At 43.4% G+C, this 16,191-nt stretch overlaps 1 protein-coding gene across 1 annotated transcript; it reads left to right on the plus strand.

The window, feature by feature from the left end:
* Window positions 1–1,557: 1,557 nt before the first annotated feature.
* Window positions 1,558–10,479, plus strand: LOC119859612 (potassium voltage-gated channel subfamily A member 1). The gene is made up of 2 exons (XM_043514744.1): window positions 1,558–2,014; window positions 2,451–10,479. The coding sequence occupies exon 2, from the start codon at window positions 3,079–3,081 to the stop codon at window positions 4,558–4,560; it is 1,482 nt and encodes a 493-aa protein (XP_043370679.1). The 5' UTR covers window positions 1,558–2,014; window positions 2,451–3,078; the 3' UTR covers window positions 4,561–10,479.
* Window positions 10,480–16,191: the final 5,712 nt, after the last annotated feature.

The raw sequence follows: 16,191 nt of genomic DNA on the forward strand, positions 1-16,191 counted from the left end.
ATTCTGCCCAATGACCTGATGCGTTGTGGCAAATCCCTTCCTATGCATGTCTGCTGCAAGTAGTGCTGATTCCCATCGCTCCATCCAAGCTCTGATTGGCAGCAGAGGTAGGACAAACTGTTAGAAGATTTTAAAACTACCCTTCCTCTCTCAAAGAAAACAGGAGAAATAAATAGGTGGACCTCAGAAGTGGGAGGGGAAGGAAAGGTCCACGAAGTCATGTGATTAGCCATTTTTTAAGCGGCCAAGTGCAACCTTAATTGCACTTAATGTTTTATGCACTAATGCGTGCAGCCCTCTTAAACGTGGATATGCTCCATATCTAACCCCAAGTGCTTCAAATTACACTCATTTGTGCAATGAAACAAAGAATGGAAGAAAACAAGCCCGGGTTGTATGTGACCGCCTATCCTGGTTTGATAAAGCGAGCGTCGGCTCTTCCACAATGTACTGTGGGAAACAATCCTGCAAAAAGCGGATGACATAATAGGTCTTCTCCGAGCTAGGTGATTCATCAGTTCAGTGGGATAAGCAGCAGGAAGGGCAATTTCTCTGTAAGATGCTGCCGCCCTCCCAATTAAATGCACGCTGCACTGGATCCACGGTGAGGCCCCTGGGGCCAGCAAAGTGCAGCGCGCTCCATTAGCGAGCACGTGGCTGGGGGAAAGGGGGTCCGGTTGCAAAGGCCGGAGTCTGTGGCTGCGTGCCCGAGGGGCCGGGAATCGATGCAGCGGAAGAGCCAGCCGCAGATCGGGCTGCGCTGCCAGTTGCCCCCGGCTGGGCGCTGTCTCAGCAGCTGCTGGCGCCCGGACTGCAGGCGCATCGCCTCCCGAGCCACTGCTCGGGGCCAGCGCCGGGCGGCCCCGCACCTGGCGAAGGCCTTCGGGGGCGGCGGCGGGGAGCCCGATCCCCGGGCGCGTCCTGCTGCCCAGCTCGGGGGGCAGCCGGGGCAGAGCCCGGGTAAGCGGCTGCGCTACCACCCTGCCTGCGCGGCGCGCCTGGGGAGCCAGTCCCAGCCCTGGTCGGGCGGTGAGGAGTTTACGGGAGCAGATCGGAGCTGAGTGATTGGGTTGAACGATGTGACTGGCAGGGGAAAGGGGGGGGGGGGACCTTCTCCCCAAAGGGCACCGTAGGTCACAGGCGGAAAACGTCCTGAGAAAGAGATTAACCCAAGAGCCAGGCTCCGCGTTAGTGTCAACCCCCCCCCCGCCCGATCCCCCCGCAAGAACCGGCTAGTCCGGGGCTTGCCCAGCCCCGCGCTGCTCCTGCACCTTGCGGCGAGCCTGGGAGCCCTTCGAGCGCCTGCCGAGCGCGGGCCGCCCCGGGGGGGGGGGGGGCGCTCGCCTGCATTGCGTCGAAGCGGGCCGGTTTGCAACGCTCGCTCGGCCCCAGGGTGGCTGCTGCTGCGCGTGGGTTTAAACCCCGCCGGGAGCTCGGGGGTGGGGGGGGGGGGACGCGGGGGGGGCAGGGCTGCTCCAGGGGCGCCGGGAGGGGGAGAAACGTGCGATCGCCCCTTTCCCCTCCTTCCCCCCCCCGCCCCCGCGCCGCGCCGCGCCGCTCTCAGGTTTCTGCTGATCCTGCAGCGCGCCAAGGCATGGCTCGAGTTTGCTCCTTGCGCTGCCCGTATTCCGCAGCCGCCTCCCTCCCGCCGCCGCCGCTCTAGCGCCGGGGACGCGGCTGCAGGGCTGCGGCTCTGCCCCTTCGCCGCCCGCCGGGCTCTCTTAAGCGCAGAAGGAGGTGGGGGGGTGGGGGGGGAGCGCGCTCGCCGCGTCCTGCCTGTTGTTTGGACGCGATCCTTGTGGGTGGGTTGCCCCTTCCCCCCGCCCGGTTCCCAGCGCCGCCGAAGCTAGCCGATGACTGTTGCAGCCTCTCGCGGGCAGCCCCGGGAAGCGATCTGGCCAGGGGCACCGGCGGCGGTGGAGGGCGCGTTGGCTGCGGCGGCTGCCGCGACTTGACGCATTCCGGCAGGGTCTCCCGCTCCGCGTCCCTGCCGCTGACCCGGGGCGGGGGGCAGGTAAGGGAGACCCCGCGCTCTGCTTTTCTGCCGCGCCCCTCCCAGCCCAGATCCCCCCCCCCGTGCCCCCCTCCTTTTTTTTTTTCTTGTGGATTCACCCTGCTGCAGAAAGGGGGCTGCAGCTGCGATCCCCCCCGCAGCCCCGGAAGGAGGTTGGCTGGAGGCGGCGAAGTTTCTGCAAGAAGGGGTTTGAGACGCGGGAAGTGCAGGCAGGCTGCTGCAAAGCCTCTGAAGTTACCGGGAGGCTTTCCCCTGCCTGACCAGGTCCTTACATCGGAAGGATGCCCGATGTATGAATGTGTGGGAACGAGGGTGTTAACACCATGGGAAAAGCATGATGCTTCTTGCTGTCCCCTCCCTCAGCCCCCCCATCCAGCCCTGCCGAGTGTGTTGTGGTTTTTTTACCTATCTACTTTCCCCCTCTCTCCCCTTGCAGCCTCCAGCGACTGCCCCGAAGCGAGCTTTGTCCCCCCCCAACCCAAGAGGCGGGAGGCCAGTGGAAGCTGCTGTGTTGGCATTGGAAGCAATCGCATCCCAGCCCCCATTCTTATTTATTTATTTTGGTGGTAACTCCGTGGCAGCAGCAGCAGTGATGGTCCAGTCAGCAGGAAAAGCAGCAGGATCCTGTTAAAGGCAAAAGGAACCAGCTGGGGAGGAGAGCCCAGCCTGGGGTTTGTGGTGACACCCCACAAACCCTTCCTCCTTGGGACACACAGAGGGGACCTCTCATGCCTCCCTTCACTCTCCTCTTTCCCCTCTGAGGTTCTCCACCCCTTATCCCTCCCTTTCCTGATTCTCTCCATCCCGGGCCCCTTTCCCCTCATCTATTTCTCCTTCACCTTTCTGGGGTTTTCCATCCCTGATCCTCATCCTCTGTCCCCCCATTTAAAGCTCTCCATTCTGGATCCACCACTCCTCCTTACCCCCTCTAAGGTTTTGCATCCCAGATCCCCCATCCTTCTCCCCTGAGGCTCTCTCCTCTTGGGGCTCTCCATTTCAGACCCCTCTTCCTCACCCAAGGTGTCCCTCTATATCCCTGAGACTCCCTCACCCCCTGTGCCACCATGACCGTGATGGCTGGAGAGAACATGGATGAGACCGCTGTCCTGCCAGGCCACCCCCAGGATAGCTACCAGCCAGATGCCCATGATGACCATGAGTGCTGTGAGCGGGTGGTGATCAACATCGCCGGGCTGCGCTTTGAGACCCAGCTGAAGACCCTAGCCCAGTTCCCCAACACGCTGCTGGGCAACCCCAAAAAGCGCATGAGGTATTTTGATCCATTGCGCAATGAGTACTTCTTTGACCGGAACCGGCCCAGCTTCGATGCCATCCTCTATTACTACCAGTCTGGAGGCCGGCTCCGCAGGCCAGTCAATGTGCCTCTGGACATGTTCTCTGAGGAGATCAAGTTCTATGAGCTAGGTGAGGAGGCCATGGAGAAATTCCGGGAGGATGAAGGGTACATCAAGGAGGAAGAGAGGCCCTTGCCTGAGAAGGAGTACCAGCGCCAGGTGTGGCTCCTGTTTGAGTACCCAGAGAGCTCCGGGCCAGCCAGGGTCATTGCAATAATCTCAGTCATGGTGATCCTCATCTCCATAGTCATCTTTTGCCTAGAAACTTTGCCGGATCTGAAGGAGGACAAGGATTTTACAGGGACTCTGCACCACAATGACAACTCCACCGTGATCCACAAGTCCAACATTTTCACCGACCCCTTCTTCATCGTGGAGACCCTTTGCATCATCTGGTTCTCCTTTGAGCTCGTGGTGCGCTTCTTTGCCTGTCCCAGCAAGCCCGAGTTCTTCAAGAATATCATGAACTTCATTGACATAGTGGCCATCATCCCCTACTTCATCACCCTAGGAACTGAGATGGCTGAGCAGGAGGGTATCCAAAAGGGGGAGCAGGCCACCTCTCTGGCTATCCTGAGAGTCATCAGACTGGTAAGAGTCTTTAGAATCTTCAAACTCTCCAGACATTCTAAGGGCCTCCAGATTTTGGGACAAACTCTCAAAGCAAGCATGAGAGAGTTAGGTTTACTAATCTTCTTCCTCTTCATTGGGGTGATCTTGTTCTCCAGCGCGGTGTATTTTGCTGAAGCTGAAGAACCTGAGTCTCATTTCACAAGTATCCCTGATGCTTTCTGGTGGGCTGTGGTAAGCATGACCACTGTGGGATATGGTGACATGTACCCTGTGACAATTGGAGGCAAAATCGTAGGCTCCTTGTGTGCCATCGCTGGTGTGCTGACAATTGCCCTGCCTGTACCTGTCATCGTGTCCAACTTCAACTACTTCTACCACCGAGAAACAGAAGGGGAAGAACAGGCTCAGTTACTCCATGTTAGCTCCCCCAATTTAGCATCTCACAGTGATCTGAGTCGCCGTAGCTCCTCCACAATGAGCAAATCTGAGTACATGGAAATCGAAGAGGATATGAATAATAGCATAGACAATTTTAGAGAGGCTAATCTCAGAACTGGCAACTGCACCATAGCCAATCAAAACTGTGTTAATAAAAACAAACTGCTGACTGATGTGTAAAAAAAAACAAACCAAAAACTAAAAACACTCTCAGCTTGAAGACTTTAAGTGACTCAGTCACACTTTGTAGATGCTTTACTAGTAGTCTTTGAATGCTTTATTTATCTCGTAAATGCATTGTTGCATTGCGAATTTTTGCTCAGCGATCAAGAAGTTTTCAGGATCCATGAAAGATAACGTTTTTGGTTATTTTTAAAGGATATTTTCCAACTGGTAAATGATAACTATTGAACTAGTCTAGTGATAAATAACAATCATATGCTTCTAAATCTAAACTTCTTTTTTTCATCCTTGTTGCTTGTTTAACTTAATTTTAAACAAAACACAACAGACAATTTTAGAGATATGAAAATATGCATGGATTCCAGTAAAATATTCTGCAAAACTGCACAATGCATCCAAGAAAGTGCATCAGATAAAAAACTTCAGCAAAATATATGCAGCAAGCATTTGCTGCTGTTTTGATCAACTGAAGTGTGAATTTTCCCTCTTTTGTGAAAGATGATGTAGTTCCAATCTACAAATTCATGCAGCACCTTATTAAAAATACACTTAAGCCTGGTCTTGTTGCTGTATACACCCTTCACATAGAAGAACTATTGTATAAGAAAAAAAAAAGATAAAACATCTGCAATGCTGCTAAGTTTTCTTAAAAGCAGATGGTTTACACACACTTTTTTCCCTCTCCAGAACTGGAAGCAAAACTTTTAGCTCCTTTGTTGCAAGATAGCACAATGGAGTTTAATATAAGCATGTCTGAATTTGATACTATTTACTTTATAATTGCATGCCTGAAACGTTACCTCAGACAACAGGGGATAAGCTTTTGTTTGAAATGAATCTTCTAAAAATAGGTTCTTTATCTTTTCTTTTTTCTTTTCTTTTTGATTTGCATTCACCAAAAGTGCACTCCTTAATTTATTAAATATTTGATTAGTAATTTAAAGTACTGTATTTAAGTATGTATGTTAGTCAAACGGGAACAATAACTTTTGGAGATCTAAGCATGTTCAAATATTCAGCATTATGGCCTAAATGACTAAGGTGTAACTTGAATTGATTAATGCATGAATTCAGTAATAATAATAATAATTAATAATTAATAAAGCACTTGTTGGATTGAGGGCCAGAAAGAACTGAATAGAGAGACCTGATGAGTTTCCTGCATTGCTCAGGGAAATATGTTGGCTTCTGTCCAGGCACTGTTGGAAAGGAACATATCCCATCCCTTAAAGGGAAAACTATATGGAAAATTAAGAAGTCAAGTTATGTATAGCAACACCTAAGAACTAGTATCCTTTGTAGGTGAAATGCCTTTTGGTGCATTCTCAGAATGTAAATGAAACTTATCTATTGTATACATCCAAATCGCAGTAGCAGTTTTCTTTTGCAGTCATTATTTGAGGTCTTTAGACTTTTGTACTCCCTAAAACGCACTGAAGAGACTCAACAGATTGATTTAGATAGTTGCTTAGTGCCTTTATCCTTTATCTACTGAATCGCTGAAAGTGCCTCCATGAATAGAGCTGATCATAAGTAGTGAAGGAAGGGGCAAGTCACCAACAAACAATCAGGAATGTACTGTGCTATCTCCAGGCACAACACAGAGAGAGAGAGAGAAGAGGAGAGCAAAGCAAAGACCACCAGCACCCAACGACAACTTTCTTCCCCTGGCAATGTGATGCTGTGGGGCTCAGCATTTGCCTCTGCCAAATAAGTCGCAATCATGTTTATGCAAGACTCAAAGTTTTCCCAGATTGTTTATAGAGACAGCGCTGCCCTCAACTTTTTGCCTTTCCTTCTCCTGAGATGGCTCTTTGGCAGCCTGCCCTGGAAGGGCAGAACACAGGAGGAACAAAGGACCATCACTTACTACAGCATCGACAGGCAGGCAACCAAATGGGAGGACTGCACCTTTCTTTCCCCTTGGATTCCCCAGGAGGTAGGTGAGAGAAGCTTCCCATTTCCCAGTCAAGCACACATCCTTGTCTCCCTCCCTCTTTCACTAAACTCCCTCAGAAACCCCATAGATTTTAAATCCTATTGCAGATCTTTCCAGCATCTCCCATCCGTCCTCTTGGTGACCTGATGGATGGTAGCAGGGCTGGGAGAAGGAATCTTCTGCAGTATGCAAGCCTTGACCAGTAGACCCTGGAAGATGACAATGTTCAGTCTTAACCAACATAGGCACTAATCCTTTTTTTTTTTCTTTAAAGCACAACGTTGAGAATTTTCATTCTGCACTTAGCATGTGGCGATCTGCTGTTGAGCCATTTCCCATTGTACAGGCCCCCTCTTACTCCCACCGCCATCATCTACATATCAAGGCACTTATAATGTAAAAAAAAATTAACTCTGCAGTTATGCACAAGTCTAACATGCCAGGTTTACAGAAAGATTTGATGTCTCACCATGTGGCTTCTATTAATATTAATGATCACTTTCCGATCAAGGACAGGGATCTCGAAGAACTGCAAAGCATTGGATGGAACAGGGCATTAAACTCTCCAGATAGATGAAGTAAAGCTTCCTTCCCAACCCCCACTCCCACAACACACCCTTCCCACCAGAATTAAAATCTGGCGGTCACGATCTTCCGTAGTCGAGGATACAACTTCCCATGGTTAGACTGACTTGCATGCTGCATTCAGTTCAAAACAGCAATAATCAGTTCAGTGCTGTGGGACTGATGATCAGAAAGTAGCACCTGAGAGACGAGGCCTCACTTTAGCAACATGGTTTCTACAGTAGGTGGGTAGCCGCACCTTCGTTTAACTACCAGACGGATGATTATTCTGCGTGTGTAAAGAGAAAAGTGCTGCATGCAGTGGGTCTTTTATTAGCAGGGGGTAGGGTGAATCATTAGGGTTTGGGGTGGCTTGGGGAGTCTGAATGTTGCTTTCCCATTTATAGCTCATTACAAAATAACTAAATAAGTATGGAGTACAGGGATTAACCTCATGTAGCATAGGCATGCATTTTTGGCAAGTATGACAAAAAAAGCTCTCACCCCTTTGCACTAAATGTGCTGAAATGTCTTTGTAGGCCTGAAGGTGCACTTAACAACTGCCTGTTCTTACCAATAAATATCTTTTTCTTTTTTACATTTTCTTTTCTACTGTATTTCTTTTGGTGAATGGCTTGACCTCTAAAATGAATGTTTCCTCCAGTGGGAGAGGACTGGAAATGGGCTGATAGCATATTCATTGTCTCTGCAAAGGAGAGAAAGAGGCCCTAATTCAATAGCGTGGTTTAGGGAGAGTTGTCTGTGCTAGAGTTGTCTGAAATATCACCAATCACTATGATCTTAACCAGAAATCTTTCCAGTTTGCTAAACAACAACAGGTGATCAAGAGAAAATGAAAACAAAAGTCTTTGTAGTCACCTTCCTTATTGGAATTGGAATGCTACAATAAAGGGCCAAGTTCATTGGTGGGGTAACCCCACTGAAGTCAATACACTTGATTCTCTTAGTACTTCAATCAGTTTGACTTTGCAACTCCATTGACTTAACTGGTTCATCTGGGTGTCAATGATCAAATTAAGCTCCTTGACTTCAGTAAAGTTACACTAGTGATGAATATGATCCAAGGCAATTAACTTCCTGTTACAAATGCTGCATACATGCATGGGATTAACTTTATTCTTGTAAGTGAAGTTAAGCACGTGCATGTAGGGTATGTCTACAATTGAGATGGGAGCTGTGATTCCCAGCTTGCATGGAGGTATCCACGCTAGCTCTGCTCAAACTAGCAGCCTAAAAATAGCATTGTAGCCAGGGTAACACAGTCAGCAGCTTGGACTATCTGTTTGCAGAATAGGGGCTTGGGTGCCCTATCCAGTAGTCCTTGCTCAGACAACAGAACTGTTGGTTTCAATAATTTTGCCAAGTAGAGATTTCAAGGATCAGGCATTTCTTAGCAGATCAGCTGCATATACCGTAATTAATTAAAGATTGCACTGGGTAGACAAATGAACCAGGGACAAATTTAATTCTCAAGTTTTGGCTAAAAGACAATCGTTTTAATTAAACAAATGTACAGAGCGGTTTTTTTCCCGTTACAATATAGCTGAAACACAAGTGATATAAAATGCATAACTAACATTTTAAAGATAAACATAAGGAATCAAAGGTAATTTTTCCCAAGTAATGCCTGCCTTTTGACAATACAGACTCTCTTTATTTTTGGATATCTCTGCATTGTATTGAAATTAAAATAAACAGAACTTGGAATGGGAGGAGAAAAACTCATCACTTAACTCATTAAAGAAAGCTTGAAAAGGTTATGCGAAAACAGGCCTAATGTATGTTTTTCTTTTTTCTTCCTTTGACTTTAGATTGATTACCTGTACTTACAAGGGTGACATTCAAGGTTAATTTCACCCATAAAACAGAAAAGGAATGTATTACAGTTTCAAAGTGCTTTCCTGTTCTGGGCTTGATCCTCTATCTCATGCATACTCAACACTTCAGTCAACTTTGGTTGGAATTTTGGATGCACAGGGTATGCAGTATCAGTTCCAAAGTGTGATTCACCTTTCTTTTTTAGGGGTCTCTTAGTCACAGAACTAAGTCACAGGTAGAAATAGCAGGTTGTCTTCAGAAATCTCACAACATTGTTGTAAAGAATGGGAACTACAAAACAAACATACTTTTTAAACTGCTTTAACCAGGTAACTACATTTTTATTTTTGTTGGAGTTTTCTCAGGACAGGTACAGCACATATTGTTTTGCTATGTCCTAAAATACTACTATAGATTAATCAAATGTGTTGATGCCTATATTTACATCAGGAAACTTCAGGGTATTCTAACTTTTTTTTTTGGTGTAGGTGAATTGTGCTCCACTAAGGCCAGCAATTTATATTATCAGTGAATACTGCACCTTCATATTGTAAAAGAATGAAATAAAGCTGTGGTCTTCACTGAAAATTGTCTGAAAATATCCTATTTGTATCTCTGTAGCTCTGTTCATTTCACCTGTTCTTAGAGACTAGCAAGTATTACTCAAGGCTACAAAAAAATCCCTTTCCCTTCCTAGTCTCTCCAATAACTAGTGAGTACATGTGGCATTAAATTCCTTTAGATGCATTAGTCTTTGATTAATGTTGTTGTTTCAGTGACATTTCTATAATGTAATTGGGATCAAATGTATATTTTGCTTTTGTACAGAATTAAAAAAGATACTTTTATGACTAAATGCAGCAAAAAACCCTTATAATATAACCTGCTAAAATGATATATGTATTTCCTTTCCATGACATGTAAACTACTTTTTTTTTTTCAGGACATTGGTTTGAAACTGCAAATAACAGCTGTAGGCAGGAATGTATATGTACTCTGTGACATACCTCTGATTTTAAAGATGAAGTCTTACCAATGTTAAATATCAAAACTGAATAGTATTTATATAAAGTGCACCATCAGGGTAACAAATCATTTAAGCTGACTAGCTCTATTTATTACCGCAATTTGAAAATTGCTTACACTTTGACTCAAGTATGTATCTCATTGTTACATTACTGTTCATTTTACTTACAGCAGTTAAATAGTTTGATTTTGTCAGTTTTAGGGCATCTAATGTTACAAGTTTCTAACATTTTATTTAAATGCATAGTTTTCATCTATGCAATTTGACTTGCTTCTGTCACTTGCTCATCTGTTCATACTGGACATTAATTAAAGACAATTTTTAAGGCTCTTACCCAGGAATATCCTGACTTGTTATTGGCTGGAGTTGAGTTTCTCACTTCTCCCTGCTAGACAGTTCTGACTGAAGCCAGTGGTTGGTTAATTGATGTTTTTACTGAAAGGGGTAGCAACTAAGAAATTGCAATGTACCTTGTGGGAAATGAGATTCGCTGAGAGCAGGGTTGTAGTGGACATTGAAAGCCTTTTGAATTTAGATCCAACTTTGAAAGGTGATTATGTCCAAGGGCCTGATCCACAGCCCACTGACTTCATTGGCCCCACACAAGTAAAACCAACTGAAATTCTAGGGCTAAATTCTGCTGCCACTGAGGTTGACAGGAGATCTGACATTGATGGAAATATGTTTGGTCGTAACTGTATCTTTGTTGGTAACAATTTGCATATATTGGATCCATTCTTGCAACTAATCTTGTGTGGCCTTGCTCTATAAATGCTAACTTTAACTAAAATTTTTAACAATGATCTAGGTCATTACGGTCTTGATTTTTGTAAATAAAAGCAGGTTGGGCTAAAGATTTTTTTTTTCTGAAAATGACATTTTTTCTTAGGAACATTTCACACAAACCCTTCCAATGCAGAAATGGCTAACATTCCTTTGTTCTTTCAAGTGGATGTGTGAGGGCGTTGTAGACATTTAATTTTGATAGGTCAACAGTCTTAAAGGTTGTTTCATTGCTTCTTTGTGAATGTGACATTTTATCCTAGTTATTATGTTATATATAAATAAGGAAATTAGATCAGATACTGAGTATCTGGTGTCTCTTTCATGCCAAAGGTATTGTATATCCAAAGTTGAACTTTAAAGACAGGCAATATCAGTAGACATTCTTATGCCTTGTGATAGTGAGATACACAAATGATTGAATACTGATTGTAGTTACATTTGCCTGACAATATAGAGGAAATTATATCATGGCCATATATATATATATATATATATATATATATATATGTCACAATATATACTTACTTTCATTGAATCTCAGGTGTAAGTTGACAAAAGTTTGTCTGGTTGAACTAATGGTAAAGTTTTCAGTTAATACTCTTAAAGGGGCCTGTTCTGCAAACAATTCAGTCGTGAAAATGTCATTGTGGGGTTCCATGTCTATTGTGTGTCAGCTCTTCTACATCATATTTACCATTATACAAGTAAAGATGGCTTTTTCTAACTGCCAGTCCTGAAAACTTGCCTTCCATACATCACCAGTCATCTGTTGCCCAAATTCTGCCTTCAGTTACACGTGTGCAATCTCATTTTCTTCCACTGTTGGCACTGAGTTATCACAGGACCTAGGGAAAAATTTGGCTCTGCAATTGAAATTTAGTTAACAAATGTATTCATGTTGTACAAGGCAGAAGAAGATCCCGCTCCTTCTCTCATATTGGTGCTGACTCCACAGCTCTAAAAGAAGGAAATAGTAATCAAATCTTATTTTTGTCTCAAAAGTCAGCAGACTTTGAATAGAGACAGCGAGCAGGTTAATTAGGTAACAAGGTGCCATTTCTATATAATAACTTTTCTAAAAATACCCACAGTTTGAACATGAATTTAATTTACCCTCAAGTTACACTTGTAAGTTATTCAACTCACAAGAGTTATTTGATCAATGGATGGAATAATAATTGCTTTATGAATAAAGAAAAGGAGTACTTGTGGCACCTTAGAGACTAACAAATTTATTTGAGCATAAGCTTTCATGAGCTACGGCTCACTTCATTGGATGCATCCAGTGAAGTGAGCTGTAGCTCACGAAAGCTTATGCTCAAATAAATTTGTTAGTCTCTAAGGTGCCACAAGTACTCTTTTACTTTTTGTGGATACAGACTAACACGGCTGCTACTCTGAAACCTGCTTTATGAATGAATATATTATATTCATAAAACAATTATTATTACACCTATCCATCAATTACGTATATATAGTTATGTATAATAAATGTATCCATTGCTACAGTAGCTATTAAATGGCAACCTTCATGTTTCAGGGCATAAACCAACCATTAGGTGTTTGAGCTCAGGAAGAAACTTTTCTCATAGGAATGCCGATACATTATTGTCCACTATGGAGTTTTTATACCTTCCTCTAAAGCATCTGGTGCTAGCCACTGTCAGGAATAATATTGTGTACTGAGTGGACTAATCTGGTATGGCTAGACATTTCATGAACCGTATTCTGTAAATATCCACATTAGAGAGAATTCCTATATTCCTTTAGGGCCCGATCCAAAGCCCATTGAAGCACGTGGTAGTTTCTCCATTGACTTAAATGGGCTATGGGTTAGGCCAATATTCTTTTGCTCCCTTCCCCACTGCTTAAAGAGAAGGAGATGAATCCGGTCTTACGTAAATTGGATTTAAATGAGAAGTTGATAAACAGTACTCAAGGCTTATGACAATTGCCCGTTGTATATGCCGAGTTTAGTCTTTCTCAAAAATGCTCACTTTACAGTGCATTCAAAAAAGTGTTAGTGCAACGGTGCTTCAGCCCATCCAGCTTTTCTAACAGCTTCTTAAAATACCTTACATTTGATTCTAGTAAAAAGACAATAATTACAGTTGCATAGAAACCTTTTATAGCTAGCAAGATGAAAGTGAAGTATTAGGTGCTATATTTGGTGACCTCCTCTCACTAGGTGGAAATGCTGGCACATTAGTTACTGAAGTCTAGTGAAGTCATGTATTTTCACAGAACAGCATCACTACTGAGCCTGCAGTCCCTCAGCTCACAGAGCTCCCTTCGATTGCAGCAAGACGAAAGTGCATAGGAAGGGCTTCAAGCAGCACAAGAGGAGAGCTAATGTAACTAGGATTGCAATTTGCACAGAAGCATTGCATTGTCATTCTACTTGGCTACCAGCAGAGGCTCTCTCTTTATAATTCACTATGAGTGAGATCAGCTGCATCTGGTTAAAGTGAAGGGCCTCATGCTCAGCACACAGGGTATGTCTACATTGAAATAAGAGATATGACTGCAGCACATATAGGCATACCCACACTAGCTTTGAGCTAGCTAGCTTGAGTAACAATAGCAGTGTACGGCAGTATGGGCTATACAAACCCACCTGGAACCCTAGGTCTATACTTGATGGACTAGCCAATGCAGCTGTGGCTTCCTGGTATTATTCCAGCTAGTTAGATCAAAGCTAGCTTGTGTATGTCCATACATGCTGCAGTCACACCTCCGATTGCAGGTAGGCATACCCACAGATGCAGTGTAGATTGGGAGCAACCACATTGTTGTTACGCTCGTGTCAACCTAGTGTAAATGAGAGGAGAATCAGGCCTGTAATCCCAACATAAGGTTCAGTTCAAAAACTTTGAATAATATGAATGATCATGATGAATAACTTCTGATAGCTCAACAGTCCAAACTTTCCTTGATTTAACTGGAATTGGCAAGGGGTATTCTTTGCCATTTCAGTGGTTAAGGGCTGACAGTTAACAAGTAACACATTTTGTATCATTCATTCCAATAACTATAGAGTGTTTGGTGAATAACAACATTACAGGGAGACCTATTATATTTCCAAAGTCTTACTCTTTAGTGTTTGTATCTAAAATCATACGGCCTGCTTCTCTTTTCACACTGGTTTTACTCCATTGACTTGAGTGGAGTTGCTTCTGATTTATACCAATGTAGGTGAGAACGGAATCAAACCTATAGTTCAGTGTAACTCAAATCTTTATTAAAAATAATCAGGGGTTGGTGAGGCAGAAAAACCAACCAATAAAAACAACCCTCTAAAGAAAATCCTTCAAGGATTCTTCATGCTATTCCTCTGTGAATAATCAGAATAAAATATAGACAGGAAACATTTCTCTTTCTTATTTGGAAATTTCTGCAATTGGTTAAATAATCCCAGAAGAACTGGAATACTGTAGTTTTTGGATTCTGTCATCAGAATAAAAATATGTGTAAAATTCTACAGTAAGCTCTCATGAAAGATCCTCTTAGCTCCAATGGTCCCTAGCCCTGTGCTGGACTCATTATGAGAGTTGAGATCTACCAAGAGATCTGTATGCTTGTTTTGTGAATGGAATGTTGCAGATTACAATCGTTGTTTCATTCCATCTTATTGATAAGTGCAATATCAGAACCTATATAGAATACAATAGGTGTTTTGTTTCAGTGTGTAGTGTTTATCGCCAGCCCAATGGTGCTGGTAGGAACTGATTAAGCAAATGTGCTACAATAATTAAGAAAATACAAGGGAAATGGATTCCTTTGTTTCCTTTTTTGGCTAGCTGAGTGTTGCTGCTTACTTTATTTAATGAATGTTAATTGTCTTAATGGCTTTTGAGAGAAATAAATCATTTGAAAATGAATTTTATCTGAAATACCTAGAGATGAATACATTGCCCATTACAATGGTCCCTACAGCTTAAACTAATGTACTTCACATTGTGTTGTTTCTGTCACATATCTCTTTTTTTAGAGCTTTGAAAAACTGAATGGAAAAGCTAACTTTCCATTGAAACGTGTGCTGTGTTGTGCTGTGTTGTGTTTTGTTGACCAAGTTTCACTTTGATTGGTTGGCATAGGCACTTTTTGTTTGGATGAGAGAAGAAAGGAAGTTTGCTAGTTTTGGGGATTCCTTGATATGATTTTTCTAAATTATAAGCTGACTTGTTTTAAATGAATGATGTTTTACTATTCATGGGTTTTTTGTGTGGAGTAAATTATTCTGATTTTTAATTGTCATTACTTCATGAAATGTCTAAGACACTAATATCAGAGTAGTAGCTATTGGCGATGCACAGTGACTGCATAGTCATATAAAGAAAAGGAGTACAATCCGATGGATTGTAGTTTCCAGACATAGAAAATAGGATTCTAGGTCACCACAGAACTGTATCATGTTCGTGGGGATGGAGGGGCTAAAGGAGAGGCCCAAGATGGGACAGATTCTTCTGCTGGGCTAAGAGTATAGTTGGATAGATTAACAATATTGCTGGGTGGGTTACGGGAACCACTGTTGTGGCCCCTTGGGGCATGTAGTAGTTTAGATAGTTTAGTGTCCTTTTTCTTTTGCAGAGAAGCAAAGTGTGTGTTGTAAATGGCTTGTCTAGTTTTTGTAAAGTCCAGCATGAGGAAGTTTGTGTGGAAGGTTGGTTTTTTATGAGTATCCAGTTTTGAGAGCTCATTCTTAATCTCAAAAAGAAAAGGAGTACTTGTGGCACCTTAGAGACTAACAAATTTATTAGAGCATAAGCTTTCGTGAGCTACAGCTCACTTCATCGGATGCATACATTCTTAATCTTTCCCTGTTTGCTATAGAGGATGTTGATCCGGTGGTTCCGCAGTTTCTTTGAGAGTGTGTGGCACAAGCTGTCAGCATAGTCTGTGTGGTATGTAGATTGTAATGGATTTTTTACCTTCAGCCCTTTTGATATGATGTCCATCTGTTTGCATTTGGAAAGGAAGATGATGTCTGTTTGTATCTGTACGAGTTTTTTCATGAAGTTGATAGATTTCCACTCCATACGGCTAAATTCAGTGCCTTACATAATGACAGGTTTCAGAGTAGCAGCCGTGTTAGCCTGTATTTGCAAAAAGAAAAGGAGTGCTTGTGGCACTTTAGAGAATAACAAATTTATTTGAGCATAAGCTTTCGTGAGCTACAGCTCACTTCATTAGATGTATTCAGTGGAAAATACAGTGGGGAGATTTATATACAGACCCAGAGCCAGAAGAGTATCCAGAAGTCACCTACTACAGGACAGGCCCAACAAAGAAAATAACAGACACCACTAGCCATCACCTTCAGCCCCCAACTAAAACCTCTCCAATGCATCATCAAGGATCTACAACCTATACTGAAAGACGAATCATCACTCTCACAGATCTTGGGAGACAGGCCAGTCCTTGCTTAAAGACAGTCCTTCAACGTAAAGCAAATACTCACCAGCAACCACAC

The sequence above is a fragment of the Dermochelys coriacea genome, chromosome 1 (assembly GCF_009764565.3).
Source record: "Dermochelys coriacea isolate rDerCor1 chromosome 1, rDerCor1.pri.v4, whole genome shotgun sequence".
Taxonomy (NCBI): domain Eukaryota; kingdom Metazoa; phylum Chordata; order Testudines; family Dermochelyidae; genus Dermochelys; species Dermochelys coriacea.